General features: G+C 41.6%; 2 protein-coding genes across 3 annotated transcripts; one reads left to right on the forward strand and one right to left on the reverse strand.

Moving 5' to 3' along the window:
- Window positions 1-93: 93 nt before the first annotated feature.
- On the forward strand, window positions 94-5,788 carry LOC139411373 (CKLF-like MARVEL transmembrane domain-containing protein 3). The gene is made up of 5 exons (XM_071157652.1): window positions 94-400; window positions 2,680-2,835; window positions 3,351-3,446; window positions 3,884-4,001; window positions 4,818-5,788. Exons 1-5 carry the CDS (start codon window positions 281-283, stop codon window positions 4,847-4,849), a joined length of 522 nt encoding a protein of 173 aa, XP_071013753.1. The 5' UTR covers window positions 94-280; the 3' UTR covers window positions 4,850-5,788.
- Window positions 5,789-8,190: 2,402 nt separating this feature from the next.
- Window positions 8,191-24,201, reverse strand: LOC139411370 (CKLF-like MARVEL transmembrane domain-containing protein 4). Of its 2 annotated transcripts, XM_071157650.1 has the most exons (5): window positions 23,295-24,201; window positions 16,595-16,771; window positions 10,148-10,246; window positions 8,449-8,548; window positions 8,216-8,306 (listed from the first exon to the last, which is right to left on the reverse strand). In XM_071157650.1, exons 1-5 carry the CDS (start codon window positions 23,478-23,480, stop codon window positions 8,299-8,301), a joined length of 570 nt encoding a protein of 189 aa, XP_071013751.1. In that variant the 5' UTR covers window positions 23,481-24,201; the 3' UTR covers window positions 8,216-8,298. The 2 variants fall into 2 exon arrangements, with proteins under 2 accessions (XP_071013750.1, XP_071013751.1); XM_071157649.1 differs by having other exon boundaries at window positions 8,191-8,548.
- Window positions 24,202-24,472: the final 271 nt, after the last annotated feature.

The following is a 24,472-nucleotide window of genomic DNA, read 5'->3' on the forward strand; positions in this document are numbered from 1 at the left end:
TATTTATAAAACTCGAGGGATACAGCACAACAATTTTAACAAATACATTACAGTATTTGAGTTTTGACGCATATTAGCATGCACATAGCCCAGCATAAGGGTCCAACATCTCTAGAATGCAGATGTTGAGCTTTTGTGAACTACGTTTTCGCATTGTCATTATTTCCGTTTCCACTTCAAGAAGCAACACGCTTTTTCGAGGCTTCTCATTTTCCACTCTCTCAACTCTTCCAGCCCGCTGGATCTGTAACCATTACTGAACTCAAACTTTATCTTTGCAATGGGGGACATCGAAGCTCCCGATACGACTGGACCGAGCCAAAGTGTCCTTCAAACTATTCTCCCAATCGCCAAAGAATTCGCATCTTCAAGGAAAGGACAACTTCTTATTGCAGAAGTGGTAACGTAGCATTTCAAAGAAGATATTAGTGTCATTTATTTCCATTGCTTCTTCCGAATACTTTTCTTCAACGCTGCTAAGACAAGCAGATGCGTAGAAGTTTAGATGACGGGGGCGGGGTGCACTCGATTTAACGGGTTTGTGCTATTCAGTGTTACACATTTGAATGCTGAAAAATATGTTTTTGTTAGGAATAATTTATGCTATTGTATACCAGCTGTTTAGGTAAACTCTATGGAAAACACAACCATTGAATTCTGCTAATTTCTATTGAGATCAGTGTGTCCATCACACGGTTCTCATTTTGTTTTCGTCAAAGGAGCTAAAGAAAGATTTATGAATTAGAGTTAGCCACACATTTTTTTTTTTAGTTTGGAAGGTTTTAAGTTTACGACTGATAGATAACCTTTTAATTCAGGTGAGATGTATACCAGTTATACGAAATACAATGCATATGAATAATTTGAGACATATAGCCTGTAAACAATCATTCATATTCATGTAGCCTTGTGTAGGCTAATTCATGTTAACACAAGCAAGCAATATACCTTACATACAACTGTAATGTATTCTATACTTCATGTGGTCAGTCTACTGTCGCACTTTTGCGTGTATTACTGTAATACTGGATATCTACTAATAGGTTTTGACATGATGTGCAGTAGCCCATTGTAGGGACACGTTTGCACATGCAATTAAACAAAAATGATCATGGTAAAAATTCATTTCAAAGAGAGAGTTTGCTCAAATTACAAAGGGTTGCAAATAAATGAACTGCATTCATTCTTGATAATTCAATGATGATGGATTATTTCAAACCTCAGATATCAGGAAGTGAAGCAAGCTTAGATATCTTTACTGTAAAAGGGGTCATCACCGAGGATTTGAACCGAATGAACTCAAAATATGTTGTTATCATGGACCCTCCTATGCCTGGCATGTGAGATTCAGTTCATGGATGTGCTGCAGAAAGCAATGATCAACCCTTTCAGTCTCTACTTAACTGACACTGCTGGAGGGCATGTAGCCCAACAGCCATACTCTATGGAATAGAGGGCTCTGGCTGACTGGTGCTATAAGGTAAAGAAATCAGTCTCCAAGAACAATGCAGCCTCTTTACACACACTTAGAATATGATCCTCTCCCCTGTTTGCGCTAGAAACCACACGGGTGCTACTATGACTTTAACCATTGGAAATGGATGGAAACACTCACGATAAAATATGAAATATGCTGGTTTTAGTAGTGGCTCAAGACAGCTGGAAAACATATGCAGAGATTTCCCTGATCGTAATAGCTGGAATGACAATAATGCTGCTTAAGTAATTTAGTTTGTCGCTTGTGGCGTTCAATTGACAAGAAATGTGTCGTGCCAGAATTCTCAGAAGCAAATGTTAGATTCCAAGATTCCTGGAGAATTGACCTTGTTGCTTTTACTATCTATTCAAGGACATATTTGGTAAGAACTGTTCCTGCTATGCAGAAACATAGCAGTGGGTGTCTGAGATGAGAAACGTTAGTCATGTCAAGGTCAGACAAAATGTCTGATAAGCAGAAGCACAGTTCTGCTGTGCCTTGTGAAGATATTCAATGTTATTCGATGACGAAACACATTCTAAGTGTAAGATAGGTGAACAGTGTGTTCAGGGTTGTATCTATGAAAGCTGCAGTAGCAGTCTGTGTTGCATTTGGGGGAGTTCCCTACCCAAGTCGAGCCATGTCTGTGGTTTTGATGACCCAGTGTAACAAAGACAAGATGGCTCTCTGTGTAGAATGACAGTGCCTGGGCTTGTCTTGTCCAATGATGTTGGCCGGGGGAACTCAGGACAAGGGGGTATAGGAAAACAAGCACTATCACCAGAAATGCTGTACAAAGTAAACACAAACTTGTGATTCGTCGAGAGACTGCATGCTGATAACAAAGACTTATTCCGATCTTTAAATCACAAAGGCAGTTGCATCTTTCAGGATTTGTGCTCAACCAGACAAACATGTTTCATGATTAGCTAAAGTGAACAATTACGTTAACACAATTGTGTATAAACAAGCAAAAATTAATGTACAGTATAGGCTTGTAGTGTATCTGTGAGTGTCTGTGTATATTAACTGTCATTCAACAGCTACATCTCCTTACAGCTTGAGACAGGAAATGTAATAGCTTCGGGGCACTGCAACATTTCTTGAAAGGGAGATTTTGGACCAAAATAACTTTAGTATGCCTTCACTGCATTCTATTGGTCAATTTCTCCATCTCTCCCTCCCTCTGTCTTCTCCGCCAGGCTCTGTCCCTCATCGCGTTCATCTGTTTTGTTGCGTCCACGGCAGCAGCCTTTGTCACAGCACCCTTGATTGAGTTCCTGGCTGCCCTCTTCCTCCTTTTTGCCTATTCCACCAAATTCAATGAGCGATTTAAGGGATTCCACTTTCCCCTCATGGTGAGTATACACACAGTGTACAAAACATTAAGAACACCTTCCCAAGGTGTTCTTACAACTGTTTCCCACAGTTCTGTCAAGTTGGCTGAATGTCTTTTGGGTGATGGACCAATCTTGATACACACAGGAGAATGTTGAGCGTGAAAAAAACACTACTACCACTTACTACTATACCCTGTTCAAAGGCACTTAAATATTTCTTCTTACCCATTCACTCTCTGAATGGCACACATACACAATCAATGTCTCAATTGTCTCAAGGCTTAAAAATCCTTCTTTAACCTGTCTCCTTCCCTTTATCTACACCGATTGAAGTGGATTTAACGAGTGACTTCAATAAGGGATCATATCTGTCACCTGGTCAGTCTGTCATGGAAAGAACAGGTGTTCCTAATGTTTTGTCCACACAGTATATTTATAGTCCACTTGGGTACAGTAGGGATGGTAGCCACTGCTGACAATTATAAAACAAATGTTAAAACTACTTTTTCATTTGTATTATTTCTCTCTTTTAGGATTTTCTGCGCTGTGTCAGTGCGTCCATCATCTTTTTTATAATCTCCATAATATCAGTTTCCAAGTTCACCGACGGGGCCTCTAAGGCAGCAGGGGTAAGAAATGCTCTTTGACACTATCCACACATCTCTAATCTAGCCTATGCCACTATCAGAGCTGTGTCCCCTCGCCATTTGCACCGCAGGTGTCAAACTCATTCCACGGAGGGCCGAGTGTCTGCGGGTTTTCGCTCCTCCCTCGTCCTTGATGGATGAATTAAGGTCACTAATTAGTAAGGAACTCCACTTAATTGAAAGGAAAAAAACAAAAACCGGCAGACACTAGGCTCTCCATGGTATTACTTTGATCCCCCCCTAATTGACTGTATACACATTGAACTCTGAGAAGTTGTGTCTGGTTATTCCGCTGCATCACTTCATTGTGTCTGGATATCATATTATAGCTAGCTTCTGTCAGACACTTCACCCCCTTTTGGATTCACTAGCAGTTTCACATTGATATCAAAGGTTTTCTTTACCTCCACCCTCTTCAGGTGTTCGGGTTCATTGCCACCATTGTTTTTGCGCTCGATTTCTACTTCATCTTTAATGACCTGGCTAATTTCCTCAAACAAGGAGGGGACTCGGGTGACGACCCACCAAGAACCTCAGGTAATGCTTTCTTTCAAATCCTGTCTAGTATATAGTACGATCTAATTAACGTAATCTACATTTTGTCTGTAATGCTACACACTGTAGCTGCTACAGTACACCTCAGAAACATTCCGTCCTTTCCTTTTCTTCTCACAAAATGGACACAGGAAATATAGAAATTAAAACTTGGTGCTGACTCTCCGTTCAGGGTTTTTAGTTTCTGTCAGTTCTAAGGAAATGTGTTTGGATAGTTTAGGAAAACAACAAACTTGCAGTTTGCTGATAGCGCGTAGTAGAAATCATTAGCCACATTGTGGACCACATGGCTCAAGTTTACTCAGCCAAGGGTCACATAGGTCAGTGTGGATCGAATACTCATGGAGTGTGTTTATGGAGTCAGCACATCGTCTGTGAAAATCTGTGCAGATTGTTGGATTAGTTCTGACCATGCTGAGTAGCTAATCTATTCAATAAACAAAACATAGTTACATCTGAATTCTGATTTCTCATTTGCCCTGAAAATATCTCAGCACAACCTAGTTGTTACTATGTTATTAACATTTATATTAGCTCTTTAATCATCGATGCTGTCCACATGGTGACCGCAAATGTGTTTCTACCTATCATGATTAGCTTGTAGGATTATATAGGCTTTATCTTCATTTCTAATTCCTGATCATTGCATAAGGAGGTCAGAGCTATCAGGACTCAGCAAGACAAGGCATTCACTTCACTTCCCTCTTTGGAAGGGATGGGCGGGGGGATGTGTCATACACAGACAGGCACAGCTCATAACATAACTGTAAAAGTTTTTTTTCTGGTTTTGTGTTATAGAGTACAACGACTCAGATTCTGACTCAGACTGAAGAGATTCTACCCCAGGGACCGTGTGTGTGTGTCCAATCTACCATGCCTGGCAGGAAGCCAGCCATACTGCAGACATCAACGTTTTCCTGAAGGATTCACATTTAATTTGAAACTGATGTGAAAACAGGTTTCCAATCTGTCTTTAGCGCTTTGGAATGCTGACACATACAATGATCAATTACAGTTACAGTATTATTTTCCAAATGCGCTAAAATTGCCCAAACTCTGAAATACATTTCTGAAGCTGGGAATGAACTGTGGTAGTTTTGGTGATGGCTATTGGTTTGCAGTTGCTCAGCCTCCATAATGCCAAGAGGAGCATGGGGAACAAAGGCAGATTGACACTACATTTAAATGGAAGAATCTGGAGAAATTCCCTATGTTTTTATAAGGTTTACATAATTGAAAAGATTGGCAGCTGGTTGGCTGGTTACACCATCTGTCCAATCATCATACTGGCTTTGCTTGATTTTTCCATTTCTGGTAACCTTTATTGAAAATGTTCCTATATCTGATGTGATATCCTTGCATTACAATCATTTTGTGACAGATCCATGTTCACCGAGCTGAAAAGACTTACTGTACTTAGCGACTCTTACCGGACTGCCCAAATGGCCACTTCCTGTTTGAATTTGGATTTGTCCGCGGAATGTTTTCTTTTCTACCAATTCCGAAAACTTTTGATAGTGGAAAAGCACTGAGACTTTTGTGGTTGTGTTTTGAAAAGTAAACTGCAAATGTGGTAGGACTGCATTCATTGATAAATGGTACACCAACATGTTTTCCTATTTAAAATGGTTCCTATTAAGGTTTTCTTACCAGGTTTGTACATCAAACATTTATCAATTTTGCAGGTCATGTAAAGAAAAGAAGAAAGGAATCAGTTGATTTTCAGCCAGTGTAAGCTTTACTTTGTTTAATAAAATATTAAGACAACATTTCCAAACCCGTTTATTTTGAAACAAAGTTGTCACCACTAACAATAGTTTTGTTAAATCTACAGAAAATTCTTTAAATACAACAATACAGATGTTATGACTGCCTCCTCGAGTACAAGTACCTGTATCAATTACAGAGCATTTAAGAAAATCAAGGTCAAACTTTAAAAAGATAAGAGCAGTTAAGTCTTCATTTTAAGATAGGCCATTTCAGATTGTGAGTGGTTCAAAACCTTGACACAAGTCATAACCTATGCATGAAGCACTGGTGGAGTTGTTTTAAGCATGTTAAAATATACTGTAATATAAATACACCCCGTTCAAAATCTTAGGTTATATTTACAAAGTGCTCTGGATTGTTAAGGCCTTCATGAAGCATTAACTTGTATTGTTCCACTATAGTCACATCATTTCACTACTAGTTAAAGCAAGGATTACATATGCACTCCCATGGTCTATTACTGCATGATAGAGAATAATGTATTGCTAGATAAAGGAGATGGGTCCACTACTGTGAAGTCGACGCATAATACACCACTTAAAACAATCAGCCCAGTCCTTCATTGAATAGAGAGACATAAATAGAAACATTTTGATTGTCCATTCTTCACGCAAACCCACCCTCGCACACGTTTCAATCATAATCAACAGTTATTACGGTCAATTCAGTCAAATGAATTTGAGATTTGCAATGTTCCCGCCCTCGCCTACAAAGTCATTCATTTAGTTAGGCTTTAAGATTGTTCTCACAAAGAATATTGGTTCATCAACTCTTAAACACAAAATATGATCATTTTGACAAAGACGGCATCTTTTAAAACATTTGTAAGATGTCCCACAAGGTGCACTTCATATAAAGCATCCACCATGAGCAGTACCTCTGATGGTATCCTTACCATAATCCACATATACATACAGTATTACCAGCAGGGTCTGTGGAATACAGAACACCTGGAATCACAATGTTGTGTAGATGTAAACGCACAATACTATTTAGAACAGAAAATCCAATGACCAGAACACAAGTCAACATTTCTAAAAGTCCTTCATCCTAGACACATTCAGTACAAACTTGCACATATGAACAGACTCAGGCTACATCTCCATAAATGTGATCAACAAAAAAAAGTACAGGAAGTTGCGAGGGTGTTTTCTGAAATAAGGTATGTGATAATGTTTGCTGTATAAGGTTAATAAGATCACACATTCAACTAAATGCATTCATGGCAAAAAAGTAAAACCCCATTGGTGTGCCATTCTGTGAATGAGTATGCCATGGACCCAATTATTAAGAAGGCAACATCTTTTGACAAATGTATGTGATGCCACATTTAAGTTTCAAAAATAAATGATGAATCAGCCAATACCTGAGATGTGCTATGGACGCTGACCTCGACCTGCACCTGTTTATCGGTATTAAGTTAAATTACCAAACGTACCACCATGTTAGTAACGTACCACTGTGCAATTTGTCTGTCACTCACTAGGCCAGATATACTATAGGTACAACACCTACAAACGTCACATTTATACTCTTTAACCATTTACAAATAGCACCCATACCAACTACATTGCCTTCAGAAATGATTTACACCCCTTGACTTTTTTCCACATTTAGTTATGTTACAGCCTGAATTTCAATAAAGTATCAAACATTTCTAAAAACATGTATTCACTTTGTCATTAGGGGCTATTTTGTGTAGATGGGTGAGAAAAAAATATATTTAATCCATTTTGAATTCAGGCTGTAACAACAAAATGTGGAATGAGTCAAGGGGTATAAATACTTTCTGAAGAAACTAAATCAAGTCCTTCAATAAAGATGGTCAAAAAACGAATACCTTCAATTTTCCTTCAAAAGTTCATGTGGTTCGGTGTTGTGTATTAGTGAGATACACTGAGGATGGTTACTTTACATCTTCTACAGAGGGAGTCACAACTGAAATGTAATGACATTATGGAACTGAACTGTGTTGGGAATGTGTTTGAAGAGTATCTGAGTTCATAACCTTAATAACCGGTTGACCTGCCTTAATGAATAGGCCTAAGCTTTTGGTCCTTTTTTTCCCAAGTTCATGTTAAAAAAAATATATAAATCAACTGAATTCATTAAATTGTTGTTCTCATTGTGTTAGATCTGTAGCGTTAAAAAAAATCATTCCATATCTAAACAGACAGTGCTACCTGTACGTATTGCAAGTAACATAACCACCAAACCCTGTACAGTACGTGCTGGCGGTCATAGATAACAAGTCACACAGTTAAGAGCATTTACAAAACACTGGACAAGTTTTCAAACCACGCTGAATTCGAAACCAGAAAATCACTTAATTAACATCAAGTCAATTCTCCTGATGACTGTCGACAGAGGAAGATCTCTGACCCAGTCTGTGTATTGGTACTCTCAGGGGGCTAGGGCTCTGGGTCCAGGCCTTGAAGGACTCTCGCCAAAGGAGACCCCCAAGTAAAGAGGCTGCAGTGCTCATCCATGGAGTGGGTACAGGGATTGGTTATGTCACTAGGGGGTAGTGGGAGAGAGGGTATGGTAAGATAGAAGCCTTAAATGTCAGTCTTGGTCTCAGAATATCACCTCCATCAGGCCAGGTCAGGCCGTGCCTCCATCTCTCCCCGGGAGGCAGTGCGGGCTCGCATGTACTCACTGGTCTGGACCGCCACTGAGCGCCCGTCACCCATACGCCACCTCTTCACAGCCAGGAAGGTGTTCACAGCGTACACACACGTCACCAGGAAGCCAAATATCTGCACAGGAAGTTACAGAAACATGATTCAACATAACAGAATTTATGTTACTATGAACTTAAAATAAATGTGAGTTTCTAAGGAGGTACAGGAGGAAATGACACCTCCTTCCAGTCCTTCCTAATATTTCCAGTAGTAAATACATCTCAAGCAGGGACTACTGTATAATTACAGCAAGACATTTAGCTGATTAAACAGTAACACAAAGTGTCTAATCTGTCTCCAAATCGCAGCCCTTTATACAGTATACGCCCCTAAAGAAATAGACAAGAGTGGAATTCAACAAATACACCCCTCCCACGACTCCCTCCATCCCTCCCCAGAAAGAGAGCCCAGGGATTTAGCTGGCCCCCTTCAGGCTTGAAAAGCCCAGGATGTTTATTTGAAACTTCCTGCTGAGAACATCTGCACCATAAACGACTAAGCACAAATCCTCTGGCCACCGACCGGGCGCCCGTAGTACACAGTTCTGCTGACCCAGCCTCATGCACAACCACAGGAATCAAAGGAGCAGCAGTGTGCGCGAGGGCGTGCATGCTTTCTTATGTGTAAGGAAACAAGCAAGCTTTGCCAGACAAATGCATACAATCTGCAAGAGATCATGGAGCAAGCGGTACAAAGAACGAGAGGGAGAGATATCAAAATGAGGTTGAGGGTTACAAAGAGGGTTGATAGTCAAAGAGAAAGCGAAACACAGAGAGAGAGAGAGAAAACCAATGAGGTGTTACCTCTCTCTCTCTGTCCAACGAGGGAATTAGGGCTGAACTCCAGAGTAAACGTCCATGTCACGGCTCAGAGCTGACATGACAGGAATCAGAAATCAGCTCATAACCTCCAGGGAGGGACTGAGTCAGTAAATGGTGTGGATGTGGCAGCAGCAGGGTGGCCAATGGAGCCATGAACATTCACTGTGGCTCTGCTCACACATCATCAAGCTCTCAGCACACCCTGATCATGAACACATCGCCTCTGGGCTGGCCAATTACTGTCTGGCCAACTGATCCTCAAACCTCTCACACTGTCAGACAGCTTGATGTGGCAGCAATTCTATTTTGGCTTTATTATACTGTAGGTGGGGACAAAATGCCATATTGACTTGGTGAAATGCAGTTCAGGCTGTCTTCCACAGGGAGGCAGCAGTTAACAGGAAATACAGTATAATGTGGAAAGACAAAGAATCTGATAAACAGAAATTCAACAGAAAAACTTCAGGGTGGCTTGTAGTTAATTAATAGCTAAATGTCTTCGATTTGATTATTGAACATATCTCTGAACATTTTGCAGTAAATGTCTCTGATGTATATTTTAGATGCATATATGCTACTCTTCAAACAACATAAATCTAGTGGGTCATGCAACACCAGCCACTGTTCATTGCGTAGCACAATAATGGATCAAAGAACCCTTTCACAATGAGAGGGGAGTAGGGAAGGGAGGATGAGGGGGTGAACGGAGAAAGACCAGACCTCAGCCCATGTTTCAGTGGTGTACATCTGAGACAGACTAATAAACAGGGTGGTCACTCTGAGAAGGCCCAGGTCAGGGGTCACAGGGAGTGACCAGGATGAGGATGCAGTGGGGCGGGACGGGGGAACTCACCACTGCTGCGATCTCGGCTCCAGACTTGTGGTTGAGAGCAGCCAGGACCACAGAAGCCAGGAAGAAGAAGAAGGTGCTGGCTGCAGTGTTGACCAGGTCCTGTAGGGACAGACAGACAGACCATACATGTTAATTAACAGGTCATGTTTAGACTGATAGTTACTGTACATATTGTAAGTAGCCAGGAGTTAGCTTCTCTCACCATGTTGTACAGCGACACTGTTGAGTAATGTTTGTCAGGAGTGTGCAAAGCTGTCATCAAGGCAAAGGGTGGCTACTTTTATAGAATCTCAAATATAAAATCTATTTAGATTTTTTTAACACTTGGTTGGTTAGTACATGATTCCATATGTGTTATTCATAGATTTGATGTCTTCATTATTATTCTACAATGTAGAAAATATTAAAAATAAAGAAAAACCCTTAAATGAGTAGGTGTGTCCAAACATTTGACTGGTACTGTATGCTCATGCTGTATTTCAGAATTGTAATATTTAAGCAAAATATTTAGAGTTTCTGTCATATTAAAGTAGCATATTTAAAGTTTCTGTAGAATTTGAGTTTCTGTCATATTAAAGTTGCATATTTAGAGTCTCTGTAACCAACATCATTGTCATACTTGTCAATCCTTCAGCTATCTGAATTAGAGATCGACCGATTATGATTTTTCAATGCCGATACCGATTATTGGAGGACCAACAAAATGCCGATACCGATTAATCAGACGATTTTTTAAATGTATTTGTAATAATGACAATTACAACAATACTGAATGAACACTTATTTTAACTTAATATAATACATCAATAAAATCTATTTAGTCTCAAAAAAATTATGAAACATGTTCAATTTGGTTTAAATAATGCAAAAACAAAGTGTTGGAGAAGAAAGTAAAAGTGCAATATGTGCCATGTAAGAAAGTTCCTTGCTCAGAACATGAGAACATATGAAAGCTGGTGGTTCCTTTTAACATGAGTCTTCAATATTCCCAGGTAAGAGGTTTTAGGTTGTAGTTATTATAGGACTATTTCTCTCTATACGATTTGTATTTCCTATACCTTTGACTATTGGATGTTCTTATAGGCACTTTAGTATTGCCAGTGTAACAGTATAGCTTCCATCCCTCTCCTCGCCACTACCTGGGCTCGAACCAGGAACACATCGACAACAGCCACCCTCGAAGCAGCTTTACCCATGCAGAGCAAGGGGAACAACTCCTCCAAGTCTCAGAGCGAGTGACATTTGAAACGCTATTAGCGCGCACCCCGCTAACTAGCTAGCCATTTCACATCGGTTACACCAGCCTAATCTCGGGAGTTGATAGGCTTGAAGTCATAAACAGCGCAATGCTTGAAGCATTGCGAAGAGCTGCTGGCAATACGCACAAAAGCGCTGTTTGAATGAATGCTTACGAGTCTGCTGGTGCCTACCATCACTCAGTCAGACTGCTCTATCAAATCATAGACTTAATTATAACATAATAACACACAGAAATATGAGCCTTATGTCATTAATATGGTCGAATCCGGATACTATAATTTCGAAAACAAAACGTTTATTCTTTCAGTGAAATACGGAACCGTTCCATATTTTATCTAACGGATGGCATCCATAAGTCTAAATATTGCTGTTACATTGCACAACCTTCAATGTTATGTCATAATTACGTAAAATTCTGGCAAATTAGGTGGCCCAAACTGTTGCATATACCCTGACTCTGCGTGCAATGAATGCAAGGGACACAATTTCACCTGGTTAATATTGCCTGCTAACCTTTCTTTTAGTTAATATGCAGGTTTAAAAATATATACTTCTGTGTATTGATTTTAAGAAAAGCATTGATGTTTATGGTTAGGTACACATTGGAGCAACGACAGTCCTTTTTCACGAATGCGCACTACATCGATTATATGCAACGCAGGACACGCTAGATAAACTAGTAATATCATCAACCATGTGTAGTGATTATGATTGATTGATTGTCTTTTATAAGATACGTTTAATGCTAGCTAGCAACTTACCTTGGCTTCTTACTGCATTTGCATAACAGGCAGGCTCCTCGTGAGGCAGGTGGTTAGAGCGTTGGACTAGCTAACTGTAAGGTTGCAAGATTGAATCCCTGAGCTGACAAGGTAAAAATCTGTAATTTTGCTCCTGAACAAGGCAGTTAACCCACCGTTCCTAGGCCGTCCGTCATTTAAAATAAGAATGTGTTCTTAACCGACTTGCCTCGTTAAATAAAGTTGTAAAAATAAATAAAATACATTTATTCTGCAAAATCGGCGTCCAAAAATAGCGATTTCCGATTGTCCTGAAAACTTGAAATCGGCTCTAATTAATCGGCCATTCTGATTAACCGGTCAACCTCTAATCTGAATTTTTGGAATTGTTTGTGCTGTTCTCTTGTTCTCCGTTGATAGTAATTGGCGCTGAAGGCAGTCACTGAAGGTCCTAGTACAAGGACCTGATTATTCACACGAACATCGGACACGGTGTCTCCGTGAGCTTTCAGGATGTGTTGTTCTGGCTGACCAGTCCTTCAGTGTAAGCTTAATAAATGTTTCAGCATGACTGGGGCAATGCCCCCCTATGCGAATAGCTGCATAATGGTAGTCATAACCCACATCATCTCACATGACACCAACTATCCCACACAGACTCACTGGCCAAACTAGACTCAAGACTGAACACTAGCCAAGCGAGACCCTCAAAACGAACACTGGCCAAACCAGACTCAAGTCTCCACTTTTTGCACCAACACACATGTACAGCTCAGACCACCAAACCACACAAATGCTGGAGTCAATCAGAAACTAATCAAGCCTGAGTCTCACACTTGGCTTCAAATGTAAGGCAAATAAACTCTAATGCCTCACTCCCTGTATTTGCAGTCTATGTTTGGCAGGTATAGAGAGCGTGTCTGTGTGTGATCTGTTTGGCAAGATGTGTGAAGAGAAGGCAAACGGTGCTCAGTGGGATGTAAAACTGTGAAAAGTGCTGTTTATCCTGGGGTTTAATCTGTCTGATGTGTTTAATGGAAGCATTCCTACAGCAGCGCTAGGCTATCTTCTAGAGCTGGATCTCCCACTGAACACACCATCACCAACAACCTTAGTAACAGCACAGCATACACTGGTCCAACTGGTGTTACTGGACTGATTTCTCAGTGTCAATACTGCCACGCTCCCTCTACTACACAGCCCAGATCCAGCTCACCCTAGATCCAGCTCACCCTAGATCCAGCTCACCCCAGATTCAGCTCACACTAGGTCCAGCTCACACTAGGTCCAGCTCACACTAGGTCCAGCTCACACTAGGTCCAGCTCACACTAGGTCCAGCTCACCCCAGATCCATCTCATTCCAGGTCCAGCTCACCCCAGCACATTACTCTCTGGGAGAAACCATTACCACATGCACAGCTGCGGTTTGTAAAGCAGTAGCAAAAGATGGAGCGCCTGCCTTTAAATACCCCAATCAAACCGCTGCCTCACTCTCGCGCTTTCTGCAGAGTGACACACTTCTCCAACCCCTTCTTCACCCTGAGCCCCGAGGCAGGCAGGCCGCTTAGACTTACTGGCTTCTCTGGGGGAGATGGAGATGTCAGCAAGCTCAACATTTGGCAGAGCAGCCAGGGACTCTCTGGAAGCCAGAACGTTTGAGTGCGTTGGAGTGGTCTTTCACCGAGGAGGGTTGTCGAGGTGCCAGAAGCTACATCCCCTTCAAATGGTTCTATCAAATGTTTTCAGCTGCGTGTTTGTGCTGATTTAGACAAGGATCAAGGCAACAGGACACATGCATATCCAGACAAACTCTCTGAAGTGTGAGTAGACATCACATTGCAGAAAACATTCAGTTCAATAATCTTTTTGGGGGGGATGAAATCGATAAAAAGAGAAGCATAATTACTGCATGTCTTCTTCTTGGGTGGCAAAATACAGGGCTTAAAAAACTGCAGTGAAAAACGTTTCCTGGACTCCCCTCTGAAATAACAGTGAAAATGAATAGAATGTAAGAGACGAGGGCTCTGCGAGCACAACAGATGAATCACAATAGCAAGCCATAATTTGCAGGTGGATTAAACATGTAGGGGGAGGGAATGGACCCTGCTAAGTAAAACAGCATGGGGTCTGACAGAGACCTGCTTTGGAACAAACAGCAGAAGCTAGTAATGCATACACAAACAGGATGGCATTGCACACTATTTCAACAGATGCCAAGATCCAAAGAAAATAAACCACACCGATACATCTGCAAGAGGAATGCACTGTATCGCATGTTTAATCAGCAAAGTAAATAAATAAGATGTTGCTTGTGATTTGCCACAGGTTCATCTATCAAAACAGAAACCTTCGCTCCATTCAAGCCAATACACTGCCTGATTTCCATGTTCAGAAAGGATAAGGAGATGGCATAGCAGGATCTGCAGTAAAGTGAGAGGGGATAACCTGCAAACCAGATCAGCATATGCTATCACTCAGAGGGGAGACTACCTGGCACATTGTCAAATATCCAGTCTAGAGGCCACTTCAGGTCCTCCACCGCCTGCCATTCCAGTCAAGCATGTAGTGAGATTTATGTTCCCAGCCTCCTCATTTTTGAGCAAAAACTTTCCCAGCATTGACTGGGCCAGCACTCGCCCACATTTAAAACTGGCAATGTCTGTGTGCGTGGTCACCCTTCTCTGTGCTGGCACTCCCTGGCATGGCAGTTGGTAATTTGAAAGCCTTTGTGTGGAGAGACAAGAGAGACAGTCAGCTCTGAGACAATGTCTGATCGTTGTGACCACGCCACAAAAAGAGAGTCGGTCTCTGCCAGCACAAGACAGACCAACGCCTGTGCCACCCAAATCCAGAGACACGGGATCACACAGTTCACCAGGGACAGGGAAAGAAAAAAAAACACTCATAATACTGAACTCACTCCCCTTAGCTAGCGCCAACAATGTATCTGAATAACCAAATGACCTCTAACCAAATGTGATATTTCCAGGAGCTTTCACTCAACAACTTTTTGTAAAAGTTACCTCAGAGAGCTTTATGATAAAGCCCATGGCTGGTCTCATTTTCTTTAGGTGAGGGAATAGCTCCCCTGTATTCCCAAGACAGCAATAGACCATTACCAAACATATAATCAAGCACGGGTTTGACATGACAGTATCAAATAGCACATAATTGGAAGAACAGACCCTCCTCAGACGTTTTCCACATTTATAAGTCAGCTCCACAAGGGGGTCATTTCAGTGTCCCTGGAGTGTTTGGAGAATTACTTTCTCAGTTTACACTCAGTCAAAACTGCTGTGTAATGTCAAAATTCCTGGAGCCCACTCACATTGGAGAAGCTTTGAATGTCACAGATATAAATACAATGGAGGGAAAACGGGCCACTATGCCGAGGCCAAGTCCGCTACTCCAATCTAGAGCCAATAAGAGCCCTGGAGGTGGCAACAGCTCTCTTTAAGCCACAACCAAACACACATATGCACACAACGCAACAGCCTCTAACTGACTCAAATAAATACAAATACAGATTATTATTTCAACTGCCCACCCCAAAAGGCCCAACGGCATAAACACACCAAATTACTTTTGTTTCTTCACACAAACGGTGTGCAATAAGACGATAAAACCACCCAAATACGTTATGACATCACATTCACAGACATTTGATATTTTTCATATGGAAGTACTGAATTATAGAGATACAAAGACCGCCATATGTTGTGTGGACATGGTGCAGTGTTTCCATCTCTTTGAAGGGTCCTGCATAGCCCAAAACCAGTGGGCCTCAGGAGAAAAACACACAAAGCCTATTTAAAACAATATATAAAAACCCTGCTTCATTTTGCTTCACTTGGCCAACAGTAAAAGCCAAAGGCACACCCCCGTATGCCTGTTTGAGGTAAAAACACATAGTACTAAGTATACCATGCAATACGATAGTTATGGTTGGATTTAAACCACTTTAACTCACCATCTATTTCTCTTTCTGGTATGCAGTGTGTTCAGCGTTTCCATTTCCATCTGTAACACATCCTGTACCGGAGCCCAACGCTCTAACGATGTGTGTTTGTAGGCAAATAGTCAAAGGGGCCATGTTGGATTGGAGAATACCCACCACTAACATTTGCTGTGACTGCATTTTTAAAAAAAACTCATTCTCACCCACATTGTATAGATAAGTGCACATTCAGCAAATTCAGTTTACCCTTCAGTTCAACCAATAAACTTTTATTCAATCACATATGTTAATACGTTATGTGAAGTTGCTCTTATACCCATGTAATAACACTGTATATAAACTAGTCACAACTTTAGTCTCAAAGCAAAGAGAACAACTCTTTAAGTCCTCCAGAAGACGTGTCTATTGGCTTATCGACATCTGAACCAGACTCTTGCCTCCAGTATAAGAGGATGTGATTGGCCAGTGCATGTGGGTGGTATACACACCGTCAGGCTCCAGTTGACGTGGTGCACTTTGGTGTGCAGACTGAGGCTGAAGATGAGGAGGAGGACGCCGGTGATGACAAAGGCACTGCAGCTGACAAACTCAAAGAAGTAGACCCCTCCGCAGGGTAGGCACAGCATGATGGTCTCTATGCAGATGAAGGCTATGAGGGCCAGGGCCTGCAGAGAGGGAGGAGGAAGAGGGACAGGTCAAGGACAGCCTTAAAATAAGACAGTTATGATACTACCCACATCAACCCAAACAAACTCATTCAGTCAGACGGAGTATGACCAACGTGAAAACCACAAATTACGTATTTATATGGTTCATTAATAATGTGAGGCATGCCAGGGGTTAGCCATTTAGTAATGATATATCAACTAGTGACACGATCCATGTTTCTTTCACCTTACTCCAAATCTTTGATGAGACTGAGGTGACTGGTGCTGATGGGAGTGGCATTGCCTTGGGAAGTGAGTGAGAGGAGCCCACAACCTCATTGTGAACAGTTAACTGATATATTTTCCCTCCCAATCATTACTCCAACCCAATGATGGGGGAGAACTCGGGAGGTTAATGTGTTATTTAGGGCTTCTGATGCAATCAGCCCGACTCTCCACAAACTTCAGACCAGCAGATTACAGGTTGGTCCGCGCGAGCCTGAGGGAGACGGAACCACCGCCATCACCACGCATACATATTCCAGGCTTTGTCCCATCTGGGCCGGCTCAGACCGGATCTAGTTGCCTGACAGATCTCAATAAAGAATCTCTTCCATCTGGGATAAAGGGCCCAGTCCAGCTTTTATCATGAAAAATGTATGAGCTCTGTGATAGGAAGTCTGAGAATTACAAGCACGCTAATGCACCCGTGCACTGTATACATTCACACCACCTAGAGAAAGCTAAAAAAAAAAGGTGACTAATGGAACATTCCCTAGTCACATCACACAGTGAGAGCGTGAGAGTGAGAACTATTTTGGTATCATCATCAAAAGTGACATCACACTCGTATGGAATCCCTTTCCTTTCTTTCCCTCCCTCTCCTCCCACCACTTTTCAAAAATCCCCCTCCTAAGGGGAGCCTTCAGATGTCTTAAGCAGACGCTTGGTTTCACAGCTTTGACGAGGAATTCACATGACTTCTTGACAGTCTACAGCTCCCCACATGGGACATGGACAGAGGATCTGCTCACGGCCAGAACTTTAAAAGTACCAATACCAAGTCTGGGATTTAACCACGAGAATCCATCCCTAACAAACCTTATCAAGAAGCCATAAAAGGAGACACAGATTTGCATACACGTACACTTCGTGCTGTTTCTATAATGTATGACCTGCTCAGATTTCTTGTCTGTTTTCCATGATCTTCTGAAACAAGGCTTCTCTGTGAAGAGCCAACTCCTGTTTTGTACTCGTTAAATGGAAAGGGTGATTGACAGACAACGCTTTCCATGGCAACAGTGGGACTTGAATATGCAGATTCACCTCCTTTTTAGCCGTGATGTTATCTTTAGACGGAGAAAAACCACTCACCTCTGTACAATTACCTGTAATAGCGCTGGAGACTATATGAAGCCTATGATTTATGTGTAAAGAATTACCATAATGAAGTTGGAAAAAAGACCAATCCATCTGTAATATAATTTTTTTCCTCATAAAAATAAAACACATTTTCCATAAAATACGTTGGCGCAGTGTCGAGGCCCAATCCATCCTGTCTTGTTCTGGGTCAGACACAATGCAGATCAGTAGCCACTCTTTCCTCTCCATCTAAGTCATATATTATCCTGAAGAACAAGTTTTTGATACCTTGAGGATGACATGGTCATCCATCTGACAACAACAGTTTTCTATGGCATAGAGCAATATTGTCAAAGTCAGAATTTGCTGTAAAACTGGCATCTTAGTTGGCTGACATAGGAGACAACTGACATGATAAGTGCAGTGAGTAAATCAACGAGTATATTGAACCAGATGCTGATGGGAGCAGCAGGGAGGCAGCTGGTCGTGTTCCTTCTGACCAGCTCCCCTCCTCTCCTCCCTAGCCCCGGGCTGTTTCTTAAACCTGTCAGCCCGGTTAATGTACAGAACAGATTGCAACAGGGCTCCTCATCACAACACTCTTCTATTTCTGACACATAGAGTTGTTGAGGCGGGAGAGCGCTTAGGCTACACTCCTGACAGGCTGTCTGGCTCACCACCTTTCACACATCTGCTGCAATTACAGCCTTGCGAAGCCCAAACACTTCGCAACACACGGTTTCTCACGCAGACACACAGTCACGCGCACACACACACAAACGTATTATTATTTCAGACCGGCAAATCTTTGTCAACCCCACACTTGCAGTAGGTACCTCAGTGAGGGATTCTTCGAGCCCATGTCTTCCTCTGTGGCAGCCAATTGAAACCCCATTATAGGTGTGTTTGTCTGGGTGCACACGGCGTGACATTACAACATGGACGTGTCCAGACTGGGGGTGGATGCAGTGTGGATGAAGTCATCACTGAGTCGTGATAAAAGCAGCCCTTCCCAGAAAATGAATGGAAGGTAGGCATCAAAACACAGACTGCACTCCAACGACCTTTGATCAGTGGTGTCCTGTGTATTTTGTTCCTGGCCCAAATGGCTCATTGTAATATGTGCAAAAATACGTTTTATTCCCTCTCCTGTTTCTTGACCCCAGAGATGTCTGTAGAGTCAGAAATTCCACCTATCATGTGTGTTTGTTGAAGACCAGTCAGAGAGAAACATTAGAACAGAATACACAGTCTCTCCAGAATGGGAAGTGCAAGCTGACATGGAGCAGCGTCTGGTAAATTCATTTAGCTCCATACACAGCCTACAAAAAGGGCCTTCAATAATATTAAACTTTTCCCTTGTTAAAGCATCCAAAAAAAGATCAACATTACAAGGTCCATTGACAACTGAATAGCTATGTAACAACTTAATCCAAAAGGCAACACTCTACAAATGAGATGAAACGGGAGCTTTATTTTGGTATTATAAAGGCCACCGTGTAAATTACATTATAAACAGTACAAAAAGGAGGGACTGTCAAAAAGTGATTGGTAAGAGCTGATTGGGTTAGAGCTGACTGGGTAAGAGCTGATTGGGTAAAATGACTTGAGTTATGTAGAAATGCTTAGAGGAGATGAGATCCACAAAAGCCTGTTGTCCCGAGACTTTTCACACCCATGTAAAGTTACCAGAGACTGACACAAAGAAAGGTTCTCTGAAGGTGATAGCACCAGTATCCTGGGGCTACTGCTTCTCCCAGTAACACCAGGTCAACCTCAGACCTTCAGTGTTTATGTTACAACAACCTCTATGGGACCATAGACCAAGTGGGTGTGGCAGTAGGAACAGTTCCCATAGTAAAGTCATTAGGAGAGGTAAACGTGCTAACGGGAGGAGGGTTTCACCTCAACTTAACTAATGTGACATATACTGTACTACACACAAAACCATCCCGATTTGACCAGCAAGGTTAGCGCCAAACATTCAACTTTACTTGCCCACAAAGTATGCTTTTTGATTTATAGCTGAAATCGTATGTGATTTTATGTAACTGAATAGTGAGTAGCCTATTAGGGAAGGATAACTTATCATCAACCCTCCCTTTAAACTAGACTTTAGTCCATTATCACTAGTTTAATTTAGTTCAACAATATCAATCATCAACTAATGTGGATTGAACTAGGATGATCCATTTACATTGAGAGTGCTCTTGTTCAGGGAAAAACTGGGCACATTTGCAGATGAGTTACAATGAACGGTGTTTGGGGGATTAAATAGTAAAACACAAGGCCTCAGCAGTTCCCTGTGTGGCCCTTCAAGCCAGTCAATCATTGCCCAGTGGCAGTGGGAAAGGCGGTGGCATACATGCACTCCAAGGTCAACTGACAGTCAAACCAAGCCTACATATGGGAGCTCTGCGACTGTAAAAGTATTATGGTCAACCTTGAGCATATTTCCTGAATGAGCTGCCATGAGTAAACGTAAGGAATGTGTTATCAACTCCTATGTACTAGCGTTCAAATGAAACCCCCTTACAGAGGAAGAATAGCAAGCAAGGCTAATAAAGTAATACAGCAACTAGGTCCATAAGGCCAACACGGCTTGGTTGACAGGCATGATAAAGGTGAGATAAGGTGAGATAACGACATTCAGACATCCTGCCCAGTGCAGGTATTGAATTAGACTGGCATGACCAGGAAAGACTGGAAAGACCTGTCGCATTCACACCTGTAATGTCCTTGGGAGTTGTGGTGTCTCCACAACAATTTACCCTGGGTAACTGTACTGAAAGACATGACTTCCTGTTTGACCTCACTGTTTTGTTTTGTTTTTATGTAACCTCTAGTTGATCAGCTTTCTCCCACTATGACATTGTTATCACATGCTTATTGTCAGTCTCATCTGACCAAGCAGTGAACGTCCACCTGGGCACAGAGAGTTGCTCTCAGCACAGACTTTACACGCAGGCTACAGATGTCTTTCTCAAAGACAAATATCTCCAGTGTGTGTGATTCTCCAGGTACATCTCTCCCACCGTTCTCCTTGTCACACGGGTACTGTGGCTTTTTGGGCTTTGAATCTGGTGAATTCTCTGAACATCAAAACTCTTTGTACATTGAGTTCACTTAAAGAGTCGAGAGGGTGTGTGTTTTGACCTCTGTAGAGCACAACAGAAGCCAAATAATATTCTGTAATTGCTAATGAAGCAATATTCAAACATGGCATCTTCTGAGTAGGGGGCTCAGGTTGTTTCCCTTGGCACTGTATGCACTTAATTACTTCCTTAGTTCCACTGTTTTTCCCGCACTGTGGATACAGTGCTTCATCTGTAGGCTATGTGAGAGCACCATCTTTGACTGAGCGGTTTGGCACCAAAAGAGGGGACAAAACTCTGGCCGAGACGTTTCCTCTGCAACTGAATTATCATAGCTTTGGGAGGCATCATCTTCCTTTGTTGTTGTGTTTTCTCCCTCCTAGACATCTGGTTTTAGGTGTACCGGCTCATGCCCCACATTAAACTATGCTTTTTCCCCTTCCTGTTAACTGCTGAGAGAAATGTTGCTGATTTCTTGAAAATAAACAGTCATACAATTGTTATACACTACCGTTCAAAAGTTTGGGGTCACTTAGAAATGTCCTTGTTTTTGAAAGAAAAGCATTTTTTTGTCCATTAAAATAACATAAAACTGATCAGAAATACAGTGTAGACATTGTTAATGTTGTAAATGACTATTGTAGCTGGACTGATTTTTAATGGAATATCTACATAGGCCCATTATCAGCAACCATCACTCCTGTGTTCCAATGGCACGTTGTGTTAGCTAATCCATGTTTATCATTTTTATTGTCAGAGTTCCTCTGTCCAGTGTCTGTGTTCTTTTGCCTATCTTTATCTTTTCTTTTTATTGGCCAGTCTGAGATATGTATTTTCTTTGAAACTCTGCCTAGAAGGCCAGCATCCCGGAGTCGCCTCTTCACTGTTGACGTTGAGACTGGTGTTTTGTGGGTACTATTTAATTAAGCTGCCAGACTTGTGAGGCCTCTGTTTCTCAAACTAGACACTAATTAATGTACTTGTCCTCTGGCTCAGTTGTGCACCGGGGCCTCCCACTCCTCTTTCTATTCTGGTTAGAGACAGTTTGCGTTGTTCTGTGAAGGGAGTAGTACACATCGTTGTGCAAGATCTTCAGTTTCTTGGCAATTTCTCGCATGGAAAAGCCTTCATTTCTCAGAACAAGAATAGATTGACGATTTTCAGAAGAAAGATCTTTGTTTCTGGCCATTTTGAGCCTGTAATCGAATGTTGATGCTCCAGATACTCAACTAGTCTAAAGAAGGACAGTTTTATTGCTTCTTTAATCAGGACAACAGTTTTCAGCTGTGCTAACATAATTGCAGAATGGTTTTCCAATGATCAATTAGCCTTTTAAAATGATCAACTTGTATTAGCTAACACAACATGCCATTGGAACACAGGAGTGATGGTTGCTGATAATGGGCCTCTGTACACCTTTGTAGATATTCCATTTAAAAAATCTGCAGTTTCCAGCTACAATAGTCATTTACAACATTAACAATGCCTACACTGTATTTCTGAACAATGTTGTTATTTTAATGGACACATTTTTTGTTGTTGTTGCTATTCTTTCAAAAACAAGGACATTTCTAAGTGATCCCAAACTTTTGAACAGTAAGGAACTGGTTGATAAGGAATTCTTTCTAGTAGAGGAATTTGTCATTATTTGGGCTACTTCCATTGCAAAACCGCGTACTACCTTCATGTACCTCTCTGCACATTGATATGGTACTGTTACTCCCTGTATATAACGCCATTCTTGTGTATTATATTTTTAAACTCTGCATTGCTGGGAAGGGCTCGTCAGCAAGCATTGCACGGTAAAATCTTAAACCAGTTGTATTCGGCGCATGTGAGAGTAAATTTGATTAGATTTTTTTTTAAAGTGTAGCAGAGTGGACTGTGGGTGACCAACATGCAAAATGGGCTACTACTATGTAACTGTGCCTAAAGAAGCAGGCCATCTATCAAAAACAGACTACACACATACAAATGAAGCTAAACACCATTCAATTAAGCGTTTTCATATGCACATCTTTACCGTTCTTCAGTTGCCTAGTCAAGTAGTCTCTTGAATGATTTGACTGAATGATTTAACTCACCACTTCAACGGCCTTTAATATGCCAAAGTGTGACTTCAGGTACTCAAAGTCACACCTAATGCCACCCAAAACATTCCTTGAGTGTACGGGCTCGGTGGTGGGCTGGTATGGGCTACTTGCTCCCGAGATCATGGAAGTGTTGGAGGCCTCGCCATCAAACCCCTCCGCCTCCTCGGTGTTCCTCATGATGATTTGACTGTACACTCCTACACGCACGGGCACTTTATTAGAGAGTAGCGTGGTGGATTACTCACCGTGTAGCTTTGAAAACAAAAAAAACACTTGTTTGCAATAAGCGAAAGGGACAAAATAAAAACTGCTCACTTTTGATGCGACGATCGCACAAGCTACTTTGTTGTGGCGATTTTTTTAAAAAGAAGGGGGGGGGGGTAACAATGCTTATTCCGCGAATATTCCTCGTTGATCAAATGCTTCCAAAAAGAATGTGATACAAATTGCGTTACAGTTGCGCACCAGTGTAAGGGGACTATTCTGGTTTGTTCTGCACGCACCGAAAACACCTATTCAGGGAGTTGGAGAAACAGGCGAGCTACATTCCGCTCCTTTGTGATACTTGTATGTAAATAACAAAAAATCCATCATGGCCAGAAGAAACGAGACATGCCGTTTTTACACCATGGCTTTTGTAGCCAAAAGTTTTGAGCTGGAATACAAATTATATTACGGTTACTGTAAATGTAAAGTCTTCTCCCAAAAAACTGCACATTCCTGTATGCAAACGCGTTCAAAAGTATTTAAAATCTTGAAGACGCCCAATGGATATAGTAACTTCTGGTAGCCTAGGTCCAGGAGGCAATCTTTATTATCCCCGTTGATTTAATTGTAAATACTGAAGGGCTTTCCGGATGTGTGTAACATCGTTCGTTGATAGATACTGCGTAGGTTTTCCCCTGCCATGCAGGGCGCGGAGAGTGGTGGTCTATAATCGTGACGTGTACACAGGTGTACACTGATGACGCTATGGCAGGTAGGCCCATCATCTCTATGGCTAGGCCTACGGTATAGTGTTTGCAATAGTACCCCGATTACTGTAACACATTACAGTATTATGTTAATCGACTATGCAGTAGACAATAGATACCACTAGGCTACATATCGCCAAATAGGCCAATCAACACATATGACACAGAACAAGCAAAACAAATATTCACCAGAGA

The sequence above is a fragment of the Oncorhynchus clarkii genome, chromosome 6 (genome assembly GCF_045791955.1).
Source record: "Oncorhynchus clarkii lewisi isolate Uvic-CL-2024 chromosome 6, UVic_Ocla_1.0, whole genome shotgun sequence".
Taxonomy (NCBI): domain Eukaryota; kingdom Metazoa; phylum Chordata; class Actinopteri; order Salmoniformes; family Salmonidae; genus Oncorhynchus; species Oncorhynchus clarkii.